This window comes from Bufo gargarizans, chromosome 3 (assembly GCF_014858855.1).
Source record: "Bufo gargarizans isolate SCDJY-AF-19 chromosome 3, ASM1485885v1, whole genome shotgun sequence".
In the NCBI taxonomy this organism is placed as follows: domain Eukaryota; kingdom Metazoa; phylum Chordata; class Amphibia; order Anura; family Bufonidae; genus Bufo; species Bufo gargarizans.
The window spans coordinates 348,048,537-348,064,997 of NC_058082.1; the positions used below are offsets into that span (position 1 = coordinate 348,048,537).

General features: G+C 41.5%; 1 protein-coding gene across 1 annotated transcript in view; it reads left to right on the forward strand.

The window, feature by feature from the left end:
• The window catches only part of STK40 (serine/threonine kinase 40), a 50,507-nt gene that overhangs the window by 23,213 nt on the left and 10,833 nt on the right, over positions 1 to 16,461 (forward strand). The window contains exons 6-10 of the mRNA XM_044287727.1: positions 1,626 to 1,678; positions 5,690 to 5,805; positions 9,384 to 9,528; positions 11,118 to 11,237; positions 11,946 to 12,027. Of these exons, the coding sequence (XP_044143662.1) occupies positions 1,626 to 1,678; positions 5,690 to 5,805; positions 9,384 to 9,528; positions 11,118 to 11,237; positions 11,946 to 12,027 (516 nt within the window). The remainder of the gene's footprint in view (positions 1 to 1,625; positions 1,679 to 5,689; positions 5,806 to 9,383; positions 9,529 to 11,117; positions 11,238 to 11,945; positions 12,028 to 16,461) is intronic.

Consider the following 16,461-nt stretch of genomic DNA (forward strand, 5'->3'; position numbering starts at 1 on the left):
GTGCTGCTGTGAAGGAATACAAGCGCAGCCCTGATTCCCTCCAGCAGCACGATCTACACTTACACATCGAGCTGCTGTGAAGGAATACAAGCGCAGCCCTGATTCCCTCCAGCAGCACGATCTACACTTACACATCGCGCTGCTGTGAAGGAATACAAGCGCAGCCCTGATTCCCTCCAGCAGCACGATCTACACTTACACATCGCGCTGCTGTGAAGGAATACAAGCGCAGCCCTGATTCCCTCCAGCAGAGCGATCTACACTTACACATTGTGCTGCTGTGAAGGAATACAAGCGCAGCCCTGATTCCCTCCAGCAGAGCGATCTACACTTACACATCGTGCTGCTGTGAAGGAATACAAGCGCAGCCCTGATTCCCTCCAGCAGAGCGATCTACACTTACACATCGCGCTGCTGTGAAGGAATACAAGCGCAGCCCTGATTCCCTCCAGCAGAGCGATCTACACTTACACATCGTGCTGCTGTGAAGGAATACAAGCGCAGCCCTTATTCCCTCCAGCAGAGCGATCTACACTTACACATCGCGCTGCTGTGAAGGAATACAAGCGCAGCCCTGATTCCCTCCAGCAGAGCGATCTACACTTACACATCGTGCTGCTGTGAAGGAATACAAGCGCAGCCCTGATTCCCTCCAGCAGAGCGATCTACACTTACACATCGTGCTGCTGTGAAGGAATACAAGCGCAGCCCTGATTCCCTCCAGCAGAGCGGTCTACACTTACACATCGCGCTGCTGTGAAGGAATACAAGCGCAGCCCTGATTCCCTCCAGCAGCGCGATGTATATAATGCATTTTCACTTACGCTGGGTTCACACCTAGGCGTTTCTCAAACGCGCGTTTTTGTCGCGCGTTTTATGCGCGTTTTTTTTAATAGTGAACGCGCGTTTGGGTGATTGACAGCAGTGTTGTCCAAAGAGTCTATGGCCCAAACGTGCGTCAAACGCGCCAAAAAAGCTCCTGTACTTGTTTGAGCGTCGGGCGTTTTACAGAGCGATCGTACGCGCTGTAAAACGCCCAGGTGTGAACCCTTCCCATAGGGAATCATTGGTTCTTGCCTGTTGTGCGTTTTACAGCGCGTAGGAACGCGCTGTAAAACGCTCAGGTGTGAACCCAGCGTAAGGGTATGTTATTAATTTGCCATACCTCTTTAAAATAAGATATAGGGGTAGGCATCACAGACTCCTTGCAGGCCTGAAGGCTGGGAGGCGGAGCCAGTGTCCTACAACACTGTGAATGCGCGTCCAGGTCTGAGCTCCTCCTCCCAGAGCTGATCCATCTCTTGTTTTGAAGATGGAGAAGACGGACTGCACATGGCAACGCACTGAGGAGAGGGCTGCACAATGGTAAAGTGGCACACATTTGTGGGAGTTTTTATCATGTAAAACAGAAAATGATTACATTTTAAAACACAAATGCACATATACTGTAGGGTACACTATACCATTACAGTATAAAAAAATGAAGCGGCAGTTACACTTTAAAGATTTCTCCATCTGATTCTTGTATGGAGTGGTATATTATCAATGTCTCTTCCGCGGTTGTATTTGTTATCCTTATATAATGTGTAGGCAATAACCAAAAGCATGATCTTTTATTTCTGCAGAAGAACATTGTGCACAGAGACTTAAAGCTGGGTAACATGGTGCTTAACAAGAGGTAAGGCTGCTTGTTTTTGGCTCTGCTCTGCCAGGATGTTGCGGGCTTTGCTTCACGTTAGATTTGAAAGATCATTGGGGCTCATTTATCAAATCGGTCTAATAAACTGTCCTAGCAACCAACTATAGTGCAGCTTTACTTTTTCCATAGCACTGCTAGAAAGGAAAAGGGAGCTCTGCCAGGATGCCATGGGGAAGCAAGGCCAGCTTTTGTGACCGTTATCAAAGCTGGTGCAAAGGAAAAGTGGTGTGGTTGCCTATAGAAACCAGTCTGGTTACCATGGACGGCGGCTCCACTTTCCTTTGCGCCACCTTTTGATAAGGCTCCGTCTAGATGTTTTAGACTTGACAACCAGGCAGTCACTATACTGTTCTAGTTATGGGCATCAATTGTGTGTCTGCATGCGTGTGGCGGCGGTTACTGGGTTTTTAAATGGTAGCGTTATCACATAAAAGATCAGCTACGTTCGTCATGGCACAAAACCCTAAATGTGTACGGTAATTTGCGCAAAAGCGGGTCATACAGTGTTATAAGTGAATCTGGATAAGTTGGAGGCTTGGGCAGGGAATTGCCAAATGAAGTTACCACTGATAAATTTAAGATGGTATTCAAATGGGTCACATTAGGCATACAGCTAATATAAGGAATTGGTGGACTACCGTACCCACTGATTTTAAAAATTAAGATTTATTTTAGCTTAGAAAAAAAAGACGACTGAGGGGAGATCTAATTACTATGTATAAATATATCAGGGGTCAGTACAGAGATCTCTCCCATCATCTATTTATACCCACTAGTATGGAAGGAGACTTTCCTATCTGAAGAACCCAGAAGGTGTAATATTCGCCTCTGTGTGTTAGGCCCCATACATGCGGCAGAGCCATGTACACAGAACCCAGGGTCCCTACAGATCCACCACTGTTCCATAGGCATTTACACTGTATTACAGTTAAATTCACACATGAATACCTCAATCTTGTGGTGTTTGTGTGTATTTTGAAACAACCCCCAACTAGAATAAGCAGTGTATATTGTAAGTGATGCAGAGTCTGGTTATGTAATTTTTATTTTCATATTCGCCTGCATTAGGACACTGTCCTCCAACAAAACCAGCAGTAAAATGCATTGTGACTCAAAGAGGAGTCCTGTCAATGCATTTTACTGCTGGTTTCTCGGAGTGCAATATCAGTATCTACCCAGCACCACTTACACCATAGACCGCTTACTTTAGTATTTTTTATTTTTATTTTTATTTTTATTTTTTTGTGGAGCTGACCTATTCCCCTTAAGGCATTCCACTTTTTTTTTTTTTTCTTTACTATCCATTTGAAACTCTATTAACAAGTGATGTGGATTTCTATATGCTTGTACTTCTCACCCATTTATCTTTATTTAGAATAAAGCTTACTTTGCACACAAAAATGCAGCTTTCCTGTCTGTATCTGTGCAGATGTTTCCTTTCGTTGTATTTGCCCTTGTGCAGAAAATGTGATTTTAATGTGTTAAATGTGTGTGATATATATTTTTTTAAAATACTCTTGAATCTTAGATTTTTGCATTTGAAGTGGAAGAAAGAACGTGTTTGTGGCACTTTGGCGTGTTCTCCCGTAGATTAGCGTGGGCTTATGTATAAAACTATTGGCTTAATGAGGATGATTCATCTCCAAGAGTACAGCCTGTTCAGTCTCGGATAATAGAGATTCCTACCTTTATTCAATGCATAGTCCAGTACATCACCCACATGCATGTACACACAAGGGTTTATTAAAAGGACAGTTAGCACAATCCTGTTCATTAAATCCTTCTGCCTCCTTGTAGCTAAAATGTGAAGTAATGAAAATAACCTTTGGCTCCTAACACTTAATTTGCAATGATTTTAAGTCCCTGGCACGTAGCAGCCGATAATATTAATTCACACTCCAGCTCCTGTGAAACTCCAACTCTCAGCATTCACACTCTGTTGTTCTTGTAACTCCCATGGAAGTGAAAGGAGGATACTGGGAGTTGTAGTTTCAGAGCAGCTGGAGTGCCAGAGGTTGCTGATCTCGGTCCTACATACCTACCTCTTTCTTCTAGTACCACTCTGTGCAGTAGGTCTGGTGCTGCTCCCACTGTTTGTTCATAAACTGGCTGCAGATGTACAGCTCATGACTTCACAGAACCGCTGAGGACAGTTATTGGCTGCAGCAATCACTTGCTGTATACTTGCACATCGCTGCTGCAGTCTATAGACATACAACAGAAGCAGAACCGGACCTGCAGCACAGAGCATGGCACTGGAGAAAGAGGAAGATATGACTGAGGTTTTTTTTTTATAATTTTTTTATTTTTATTTTAAAGCATTTTTTGGCATGGGGCAAATTTGTAATCATCTCGGAAACCCCTTTAAAGGCTATGTACACCTTTTTGGAGTCAATATATATGTATTTTTTTTATATAATTGCATTTAACTTATTTTTGGCTGAAAATCATATTTTCAATTGGTTTTTATTAAAAATATTGACCTGTTCAGTCACAAAGGGTTAATTGTTTTTCTAACTGCATGACTGACACTTTCACTTTGTGCAAAACCTTATCTCTAAACTACTGAGAGGTCATAAAAACTTATTTAGGCCACATTCTTATCAGTAAGATAAGGATTGAGCTTTAGGGTCCATTCACACGTCCGCAAAATGGGATTTTGCGGAACGGGTGCAGGCCCATTCATTTTCAATGGGGCCGCAAAAGATGCGGACAGCACACTTCTGTTCCGCGGGCATTTCTATTATAGTGTCGGCCATGTGCGGTCCGCAAAATGCAGAACAGAACGCACTTGGCCGGTGTCCGTGTTTTGCGTTCATACGTGTGAATGGACCCTTGATGAGTGTTTATAAAGTCAGAGATAAGATGTCCGTCTGCTCCTCAGATGACGGAAAAGACAAAAGTAATCTACAGGCAGCTAGTAGAGCATGTCAGCTCTGTACAGAATAAAGGATTCCATATTGTTAATAAAGACAATTTGAAAAAATGATTTTTAGCTTAAACTAAGTATAATGCAATAATAATAATAAAAAAATGCCACCAATGGTCTACATAGCATTTAACAGTGAAATTGATACACATTAGGTTGCGGCCATTTATTAGTTATCCCACAAATGACATTTCTCTCCTTTCTGTTGCATAGGCGATAAATGTCTGATTGCTGGGGGATCCCACTACAGTAATGAGGGTGTGCAGGGCACCCCTATTCTAGTGATCAGAGGGGCCTTAATGATTAAACATTAATTACCTTCAATGGAACAGTTGACAAAATTGTGGACTTTCTCTTCCATATTATCTCCTCTAGCCTAATTTATCTCGTATTGCATTTCCCCCTTATCTTCAGAATTCTGTAACTGGTTGTGAGACAGCTGGCTGCAGCAGGAGCCTCCCTGTTCCCTCTTTTTCTGCAATGGGAAGCAAATACCCCACATCCATGGCTCAATGCCACCCTTTCTGACTTTTACCGGCTGATAATTAAATTGTTCAGCATGAAAATATGTTATACAGGATAAAGTATGTGAACCTGATCATTACTTGCGCTTCCTGAAGTGCTGATCTGTCATGGAACAGATCTATCTGTATGTAGTGTACAGGTTTACATAATGCTGGCTATATATATATATATATATATATATATATATATATATATATATATATATATATATATATATATATATATTAGATATTTTTCAGTCCATTTCTTTGTACAGATAAAGAATTGCTAAACGTAATTGATGCAGGCCTTCAAATACCTGTAGCTATAGGACAGTACAGCAACATTTCTGTGCAGCTTCTATCATTTCCTGTGCTGGAAAAGTTGCATGGGATCCCGTGACTATTCTGCTTTTTCTTCATAGAGTTTTTGTTGTACATCATGTTCAATTCTAGCCCTGTTGCCAGATGTACAAAGTTGTAATTTCAATAGGTAGCACACAGTTGTATATTTTGGGTCTACTGTCCACATTTATACTCTGCCTCCATTTTTTCCAGGACACATAGAATAACCATCACCAACTTTTGCCTAGGGAAACACTTGGTGAGTGAAGACGACCTATTGAAGGATCAGAGAGGAAGTCCGGCTTATATCAGTCCTGATGTACTTAGTGGTAAGTGGCTAATATCACTTGGGGGAACTGCAAGGGGCGCAGTACTAATTTTGATTCAGGTTTTTATAGCTGTTGACATAAAACCCCCATTTGTGAGGTTAAAGGGGCTGTGCAGACAGTATATACTGATGACCTATCCTCATCAACATCTGATCGGTGGTGGTCCGACTCCCAGCACCCCCGCTGATCAGCTGTTTGAAGAGAAGTAATTACAAGTGCTTGTTCCATTCAACTGAAAGGAAAGGGGACTTGTAATTACACTGCACCTCCGAGACGAGCAGTGTAATCTTAAGAGAAAAGAAGTGGTCACACGACCGCCGCTTCCTCTTCAAACAGCTGATCAGTGGGGTTGTCAGTAGTCTGACCCCCACTGATAGGATATTGCTGACCTATCCTGAGGACCAAACTGATTGAACAGTGTGAGACTTGAGTATATTTAAAATTCATTTTGGTAACCTGTGCTGGGACTAAGGGTAATTGTGTTTACCGTGTTATTGTTGTTTGGTGACCTGAGCTAGATTACACCTCCCTTTTTATATAGGATTTTAGGGTCCTGTAGGGTTTAAAGGGAATCTGTCACCATGAAATGTAAAGTTAAACCACTCATTTAAAGAGCTAGCTCAGTTAAATGTAATAATACCTTTCACGTAAAGATCCATTGCTTCATTTTGGAGAAAAAGTAGTTTTAATCCACATGCAAAAAAAAAGGGTGGGTCCAAGCCACTCTGTGTGCCAATGTCCCTGCATAGTCTTGGGTCTGCTCTTGGTGCACTTAACTGCTCATTTGCATATGGTGAATGAAGCAACAGATCACTAAGTGAAAGGCACCATTACGTTGGCTGCCTAAGGGCTTGTGCCCATGACCGTGTGTATTTTGCAGACACGGAAAGAAAATACGTTCGTGTGCATGGACCCTTAAGGGGTTGTCTCACTTCGGCAAATGGCACTTGTGGACAAAGTTAATGCTAGGTATAAATAGTAAAAGGGACCGCTCCCTTGAGAAATTTAGATCCATTGTAAACAAAATATTGCAAGGATTCTCACTTTTCTGGAAAATAAAATAATGGTGGGCTCCCCTGGGCGTATGTTGTGTATGGTATATTAATATGTATATTTCTAATTCAGGAAATAATATAAAAATAGATAAACACACAAACGATTGCACTAAAACTACAGATCTGCTAACAGTCCAGGACTATGCTGCGGGGCCAGCAGCTATTGTAATAATAATGAATCCTCATAAAAATGACTAAAATAAAAAACCATATAAAGGTCACCAGCAAGAGTCCGTCTCAAGATGGTCACAGTTTTAAGAAATATGTCTATAGATCAACTTGAAAAAAATGAATTAGACCGGCCCTCTGAATGTAATCTCAAACATGGATTGCATTCACTCCAATCAGTAGGTTAGTACAGTGCGGTATACCATATGAGCTGCAGTTTGTTTCAACAAAGTGGCGAACTAATCGAAACAAACTGCAACTCCTATTAATCTCTTACAGTGGTATACGGCACTGCTACTAATCATTTGATTGGAGTGCATTGCCATCAGAGGGCCGATCTAATACATTTCTTTTCGAGTTATATATAGACATATTCATCAAAACTGCGACCATCTTGAGACTGACTCTTGCTGATGACCTTTTATATATCAAATACCTATTTTTTTAGTCTTTTTTTTTAATTTTTTATTACGATCCATTATTATATTATTGGCCCGCAGCATATCAAGTCCTGGACTGTTAGCATATCTGGAATTTTAGTGTCATTATTGTTTGTGTTTGTATCTATTTTGATATTATTTGCTGAACTGGAAATATACATATTTATACTATATACAACATATGCCCAGAGGAGATCACCCTTATTTTCTCAATATAAAGTTAATACTAGCCACTTAGTAATGTATAGTGATTGTCCATATTGTTTCCTTTGCTGGCTTCATTTATTTTTCCCATCACATTATACACTGCTCATGTCCAGGGGTTACGACCACCCTGCAATCCAGTGGTGGCCGTGCTTGCACACTATAGGAAAAAACACAGGCCTCTCTGGTGGCTTGGACCGTGGGAGCGCGCATAGGAATTCATACACACCAGATTCCATCCTAGCCATCTCATATGCAGTCATATGCAGTGGCTGTAACCCCCAGAAACATGCAGTGTATAATGGGATGGAAAAATAAATGAAGCCAGCAAAGGAAGCAAGATGGATAATCACAATACATTAGTGCCTTGTATTAACTTGGTCTACATAATAAATGTCATTTGCTGACAAGAGAAAAACCCTTTAACAATCCATTTCCTGGTGAAAGACTCCCCTTTAGGGTCTATTCACTCGTCCGCAACAGTTTTAGGGTCCGCAAATTGCGGATCCGCAAAATACGGACACCGGCCATGTGCGTTCTGCATTTTGCGGCTCCCGCACATGGCCAGCACTATAATAGAACGTCCTATAAAAGACATTTCTATTTTTTTTTTGCGGAGCCGCGGAACAGAAGTGCGGATGCGGACAGCACACTGTGCTTTCCGCATCTTTTGCGGCCCCTTTGAAAAATGGTTCCGTACCCGGTCCGCAAAATTGTGGAACGGATGCGCCCCATTTTGCGGACGTGTGAATGGACCCTTAAAGTGTACAATCAGAGTTATGAAGGAACAGGTCTTTTTTGGGGATTCCCTAATATCATTTTCAGCCATATTTTCCAGTGTTTCAGATACACAGTTGCATTTCACTCAGAAGCAGGAGGTGTCTCCCTTCTGTGAAATCTGCCCTTCCATTGGTTTTCCCTCTGTGTGCATTTCAGTGTTCTTTCCCAGTGCCATAGCTGCAGTTCTGGCCTGTATCTAGGGATGAGCTGTTTATCACCACTTTGGATAATTGCTAGAGCCCTGTGTATATGGATATTGTAAGGGGTTGTCAGTAACTATCAGCATTCTTGGACATTCTGAAGTAGCTGTTCTTTAAAATAATGAATAATGCCATTTTGCACTAGTATTTCTTAGACAAAACACAGAAATGGTGTAAATCTTTTTATTATTCACTAGAAGAAAATGGGGGGGAAAAAAAAAAAAAAAGCACATGGAAAACTTAATGCAATTGAGCGGAGATTGACCAAGTGTAAACTGCTAGTGGTGCTTGGAGATGGTGCTCCCTTTACTATGGGTTCTGCAGCAGGGTATAAGTTAAGGCAGCGTCACATTAATACTGGGTGGCATCTCCACTTCTGTGATACACGCTGCTGCCCTGGCATGGTAATGGTCATATAGATGCTGGATATCCTCCAGTGTTACGTCATTCCAAGCTCTAGGGCCCATAGTTTAGCCAAGGTGGTTGTTGCCTGCTGAGCATGGGGGATCTGTCACCCCATCCAGTCCCAGATATTCTCTGTGAGGGAGAGATCTGGCGATTGAGCTGACCAGGGGAGCTGCTGGATAGCCCGAAGAGCGGGCAGTGTGAAAGTGGCCAAAATCAACAAATTATGACTAATCGCTATGCGTGAACTAGATGTAAATAAATCTCTTTGGAGTTGGATCTGCTATTTTGTACATGTTTTAACTACTGTTTCCACTTGTATCAAGGTCGTCCATACCGTGGCAAGCCAAGCGACATGTGGGCACTTGGAGTGGTCCTTTTTACTATGTTATATGGCCAGTTCCCATTCTATGACAGCATACCTCAGGAACTCTTTCGCAAAATTAAGGCAGCAGAATATTCTATTCCAGAGTGAGTGGCTACCTCTTCCCATTACTCAGGGTTTACACGTCTGCTCACGTGACATATGTGCTCCTTATTCTTTTATGAAACTGGCTACACCGTGCAGAATGCATTTCAGGTCTTCACAAGTATAGTCTGTGCATTGCTGCACTTGTATACAACTACATTTCTGTGGGGGAACCCCTCAAATAGTTCCATTTTCAGGGAACCCATTCTCACCTCAAATAAAGTTTGGCATAAGGACAGGTAAAGAGATTTACAATTGCTCTCTAGTACTGTATTCTGGTAGACACTTATCATGTCAGCAGATTTGTACCTATGAAACTGGCAGACCCTGTTACATGTGCACTTGGCAGCTGAAGGCATCTGGGTTGGTCCTAACATGTGCCCGAATTGCTGATAGAAATGAAGTTTTTATATATGCAAATAAGCCTCTAGGGGCAATGGGGCCATTGCTATTCCTCCTAAAGGCTCTGCTCTCTGCAACTGCCATACCCTCTGTACTTTGAGAAGGCCAGGTAGGCATGGTCACGCCTGGTCCCGACTTTTCCTAAAGTCTCGTGCTGTGCTGTACACTTTAGTAAGCGCAGCCAGAGAAAGCAAAGCCTCCAGGGGTAACGACAACGCCACCGTTGCTCCTACAGGCTCATTTGCATATAATAAAACATCACTCTTCTCAGCAATGTGGACACATATGAACATGGGACCAACACAGATGCCTTCAGCTGCCAAGCGCACATGTAACAGGTCAGACAGTTTCACAGGTGGAAATCTGCTGACGTGTCCTTTAAGCATCTTGGAACGGAAATCAGATTTGCTGTATTGGATGTGTGTAAGAGGAGTCACAAAATGTGGCAAACAGTTGGCACAAAAAAGTAGTCTGAAGTAAGCCAGCAAATAGTTGGTGTAATGAAAAGTGTCTAATAGCGTTCACTAAATATCACACATCTTGGGCCAGCGTGACTTGGAGCATCTTCTGCCTAGTTTAGTTTTAGGATGTGTAATATTAAGACTGTTTTGGGCCATGAATCGCCAAGTTTAGAAAAATGTACAAATCTTATTGACCTTTAGGCCCACTTTGAGCATTGGTCCTGGTTTGTCTTTTTGGTTTCTGAAGTTTTAAACTGCCTGAATTGGGTATCTCCAATCCTGACTGTGAGAGGCAGGGTGCCAGGTGTATAATGCAGCTGGTACCCACACGTTATGATGCAGGCCCAGCTCCTGAGCCTGCACCATCGCTCTGACATACAATTTTTTGCATTTGGTGTTTTATTTGGTAGAATGAGCTTAAATTTTTTCTGCAGTAATATAATGAGAATTGTGTTATTAAGCCTGTTGATCTGGGGCTGACATTTTGTGTGTTTTTGTTTCACGCAGTGCATTGTTAGAACTTTTGGTCTGAAGTGGGTCGCATCAATATCCTAAGCAATGTGATATTTTTTTTTTTTTTTTGTGGAGTATAGTTACTAAAAGCTGTAGCTACATGTTCAAATGGTACACTTTTATATGGTGGTTTTTCATTAACCGTACAGTATGTTTGCGCAGTTTTTAAAAAAAAATCATTTAATCTTAAGTAAATTGTTCTCTACCTTTAACAGAGATGGCAGGGTGTCGGAGAACACAGTGTGCCTCATTAGAAAGTTGCTGGTTTTGGACCCACAACAGCGTTTGACTGCCTCAGAAGTTTTAGAGTCTCTTGGAGGCATCATATCCTCATGGTTAGTAACTGCTGTGCTGGCTATACTGTTCACAGTATTTTGCCCAGTTATTCAAAAGTATTCCTTTGGTTAAATACTGTCCTTTTTTTGTGCTTTTCAGTTCAGCAAAAAAATTAAACCTAACGTATGTAAACAGCATATAAGAATGAATGAAATAACCACTGGGTGGCCCAGATTTACTAAAGTGTCTGCACCAAAGATCTGTCAAGTGGCATAATTTGGCTTACTCGCCTAAGGTTTCTACACTTTTTCTGACGTTGGGGGTCAGGGTTAGTGGAAAGGGGCAGAGCTTCATTTGGCATAGATTGAATGGGGTGGACCTAATATGTCTCCTACTAAGCCAAACAGTAGTCTGTATAGCGTCCGACAAAAGTGTGTATGGACCCACCCGGTCTAATCGTACACCATCTTTAGGAATAGTAAATCTGGGCCATACTGTATAGGATAGACCTTTTGTGACACCTTTTGCTGCATGTTTGTCTATTCTTGCCCTCATATTTTCATTTGATATTATCACTGTTTGCCACCTATAGTGTTGTCCTATATTTCAGTCGGATCAGTTGTCCCTCTGTTCAGATCAGTTTAGTTACTTTTCTGGTGCAGGCTAAAATCATCTGTGTGTAAAACCAGGAACAGCCCCTCTTTAGCAGAGCATCCATTAATAGCCGAAAATGAATATGTTCTATAACATTGTATGTTTACCTGTAGGCAATCCATGTCCTCTTTGAGTGGCCCTCTACAAGTTGTGCCTGACATTGATCATGTCACCAGTCCAGAGAACTCACAAGAGGTAAGAACTGGAGGACGAGAAGTGAACCATTCTTCCGTATATGGTCTGGGTTTAACCATCCATCTTCTACATTACTGACTCATCATACCTGCTGTTTACTGCAGGGGGAGGTGTTACTGGGTAATGTACTGAAGGTGCTCTTTATGTTTAAACAACATAATAATTCATTATTATTTTTTATTGAATATGCCATTAAAGGGGTTGTCCTATCTTGCCCGCCTGTGGTGGCTGGGCTTAACCCCTTAAGGACCGAGCTCATTTTCACCTTAAGGACCAGGCCATTTTTTGCAAATCTGACCAGTGTCACATTGTGTGAATAACTTTAAAATGCTTTTACTTATCCAGGCCATTCTGAGATAGTTTTTATCGTCACATATTGTACTTCATGATGCTGGTAAAATTGAGTCAAAAAAATTCATTTTTATTTATAAATTTTTATTTTTATTTTTTTTTAATGTGCAAATTTCCAATTTCTCTACTTCTATAATACATAGTAATACCTCCAAAAATAGTTATTACTTTACATTCCCCATATGTCTACTTCATGTTTGGATCATTTGGGAATGCCATTTTATTTTTTTGGGGATGTTATCTTGAAATTTTTCAGAAATTTTCCAAAACCCACTTTTTAAGGACCAGTTCAGGTCTGAAGTCACTTTGTGAGGCTTCCATAATATAAACCACCCAAAAATGGCCTCATTTTTTAACCCCTTAAGGACACAGGGCGTACAGGTACGCCCTTGTGCCCTGGTACTTAAGGACACAGGGCGTACATGTACGCCCTGTGCATTTTCGATCCCTGCCGTGCGGCTGGCAGTGATCGGAACCCGGTGCCTGCTCAAATCATTGAGCAGGCACCTAGGCTAAATGCGCGGGGGGGGGTCCCGTGACCCCCCCCCCCCATGTCGGCGATCGCGGCAAACCGCAGGTCAATTCAGACCTGCGGTTTGCTGCGATTTCTGCAGTTTCTGATCCCCGCGGTCCCTGACCGCGGGGATCAGAAACTTTAGGATAAAAAATTGTTTCCTGTATCCCTCCCCCCTGCACCCCTGAGTTGTTCGAGCACGGTGGGAGGTGCAGGGGGAGGGTTGCGGGAGGCGGGCGGTGCGGTAGGCGGGATCGAGATCCCCCGCCCACCTCCCATTGCGTAATCGTTGGCGTCTAGTGGGTATACCAGGGTGCCAGCACATTGCTGGCACCCTGGTATAAACGGCTGACATCGGTGATGCGATGTCAGCCGTTTAACCCTTTCCATACAGCGGTCCGTACGGACCGCTGTATGGAAAAGGTTAACAGTAAGAGGGAGCTCCCTCCCTCTCCGATCGGGGGGCTGCTGTGCCTTTGCAGTCCCCCGAATGGAGAGGGAGAGAGCTCCCAGGCAGCCCCCCAAGCCCCGTCCTTACCCTTCCCCGTCTGCGCAGTTCTGGCCACTACTGAGCAGACGGGGAAGGTTCCCATGGCAACAGGACGCCTTCTCAGGCGTCCTGCTGTCCATGGTTCTGAACAGATCTGTGCTGAAAGCATAGATCTGTTCAGACAAAGTGTAAGTAAAATACAGTACAGTACAATATATATTGTACTGTACTGTATTATGCAGACATCAGACCCACTGGATCTTCAAGAACCAAGTGGGTCTGGGTCAAAAAAAAAGTGAAAAAAGTGAAAAATAAAGTAAAAATCAAAAAACGCATTTATCACTGATTAAAAATGAAAAAAATAAAATTCCCTACACATGTTTGGTATCGCCGCGTCCGTAACGACCTGATCTATAAAACGGTAATGTTACTTTACCCGAACGGTGAACGCCATAAAAATAAAAAATTAAAAACTATGATGAAATTGGAATTTTGCCCACCTTACTTCCCAAAAAAGGTAATAAAAGTGATCAAAAAAGTCGCATCTACGCCAAAATTGTAACAATCAAACCGTTATCTCATCCCGCAAAAATCATACCCTACCCATGATAATCGCCCAAAAACTGAAAAAGTTATGGCTCTTAGACTATGGAAACACTAAAACATGATTTCTTTTGTCTCAAAAATGAAATCATTGTGTAAAACTTACATAAATAAAAAAAAAAAGTATACATATTAGGTATCGCCGCGTCCGTATTGACCGGCTCTATAAAAATATCACATGACCTAACCCCTCAGATGACCACCGTAAAAAAATAAAAATAAAAACGGTGTAAAAAAAGCCATTTTTTGTCATCTTCCGTCACAAAAAGTGTAATAGCAAGCAATCAAAAAGTCATGTGCACCCCAAAATAGTGCCAATCAAACCGTCATCTCATCCCACAAAAAATGAGACCCTACATAAGATAATCGCCCAAAAATTTAAAAAACTATGGCTCTTAGACTATGGAGACACTAAAACATTTTTTTTTGTTTTAAAAATGAAATTATTGTGTAAAACGTACATAAATAAAGAAAATTGTATACATATTGGGTATCACCGCGTCCGTGACAACCTGCTCTATAAAATTACCACATGATCTAACCTGTCAGATGAATGGTGTAAATAACAAAAAAAAAAAACGGTGCCAAAAAAGCAATTTCTTGTTACCTTGCCGCACAAAAAGTGTAATATAGAGCAACCAAAAATCATATGTACCCTAAACTTGTACCAACAAAACTGCCACCCTATCCCGTAGTTTCTAAAATGGGGTCACTTTTTTGGAGTTTTTACTCTAGGGGTGCATCAGGGGGGCTTCAAATGGGACATGGTGTCAAAAAAACCAGTCCAGCAAAATCTGCCTTCCAAAAACCGTATGGCATTCCTTTCCTTCTGCGCCCTGCCGTGTGACCGTACAGCGGTTTACGACCACATATGGGGTGTTTCTGTAAACAACAGAATCGGAGCCATAAATAACGAGTTTTGTTTGGCTGTTAACCCTTGCTTTGTAACTGGAAAAAAAATATTAAAATGGAAAATCTGCCAAAAAAGTGAAATTTTGAAATTGTATCTCTATTTTCCATTAAATCTTGTGCAACACCTAAAGGGTTAACAAAGTTTGTAAAATCAGTTTTGTATACCTTGAGGGGTGTAGTTTCTTAGATGGGGTCACTTTTATGGAGTTTCTACTCTAGGGGTGCATCAGGGGGCTTCAAATGGGACATGGTGTCAAAAAACCAGTCCAGCAAAACCTGCCTTCCAAAAACTAAACTGCGCACCTTTCACTCTACGCCCCGCTGTGTGTCCGTACAGTAGTTTACGGCCACATATGGGGTGTTTCTGTAAACGGCAGAGTCAGGGCAATAAAGATACAGTCTTGTTTGGCTGTTAACCCTTGCTTTGTTAGTGGAAAAAATTGGTTAAAATGGAAAATTAGGCAATAAAATGAAATTCTCAAATTTCATCCCCATTTGCCAATAACTCTTGTGCAACACCTAAAAGGTTAACAAAGTTTGTAAAATCAGTTTTGAATACCTTGAGGGGTGTAGTTTATAGAATGGGGTCATTTTTGGGTGGTTTCTATTATGTAAGCCTCGCAAAGTGACTTCAGAGCTGTAGTGGTCCCTAAAAATTGGGTTTTTGTAAATTTCTGAAAAATTTCAAGATTTGCTTCTAAACTTCTAAGCCTTGTAACATCCCCCAAAAATAAAATATCATTCCCAAAATAATTCAAACATGAAGTAGACATATGGGTAATGTAAAGTCATCACAATTTTTAAGGGTATTACTATGTATTACAGAAGTAGAGAAACTGAAACTTTGAAATTTGCACAATATGTGACGAAAAAACAATCTCAGAATGGCCTGGATAAGTCAAAGCGTTTTAAAGTTATCATCACTTAAAGTGACACTGGTCAGATTTTCAAAAAATGGCCTGGTCCTAAGGTGTAAAAAGGCTGTGTCCCTAAAGGGTTAAACTACACCAAATGTTGTTAACGGCAAAACAAAACTCAATATTTATCGCCCTGATTCTGTAGTTTACAGAAACACCCTATATGTAGTCGTAAACCGATGTATGGGCACGCGGCAGGGCGCAAAAGGAAAGGAACACTATGATTTTTTTGGGGGGCAGATTTCACTGGGATAATTTTAAGTTGTCATGTCAAATTTTAAGACCTCCTGATCCACCCTTACAGTAGAAACTCCAAAAAAGTGACCCCATTTTGGAAACTATGGGATAAGGTTGCAGTTCTGTTGGTACTATTTTAGGGTACAGATGATATTTGGTTGCTCTATATTACACTTTTTGTGAGGCAAGGTAACAAAAAAATGGCTGTTTTGACACCGTTTTTTTTATTTTTATCTTATTTACAACGTTCATCTGACAGGTTAGATCATGAGCTATTTTTATAGAGCAGGTTGTTAGTAATTCCATATTCTGAAAGCCATATTTTTGGGGGGGCGATTGTCTTATGTAGTGGCAAAATTTTTTCGGTATGAGATGTTGAGGGCTCTTTCACATTTGCGTTCTTTTCTTCC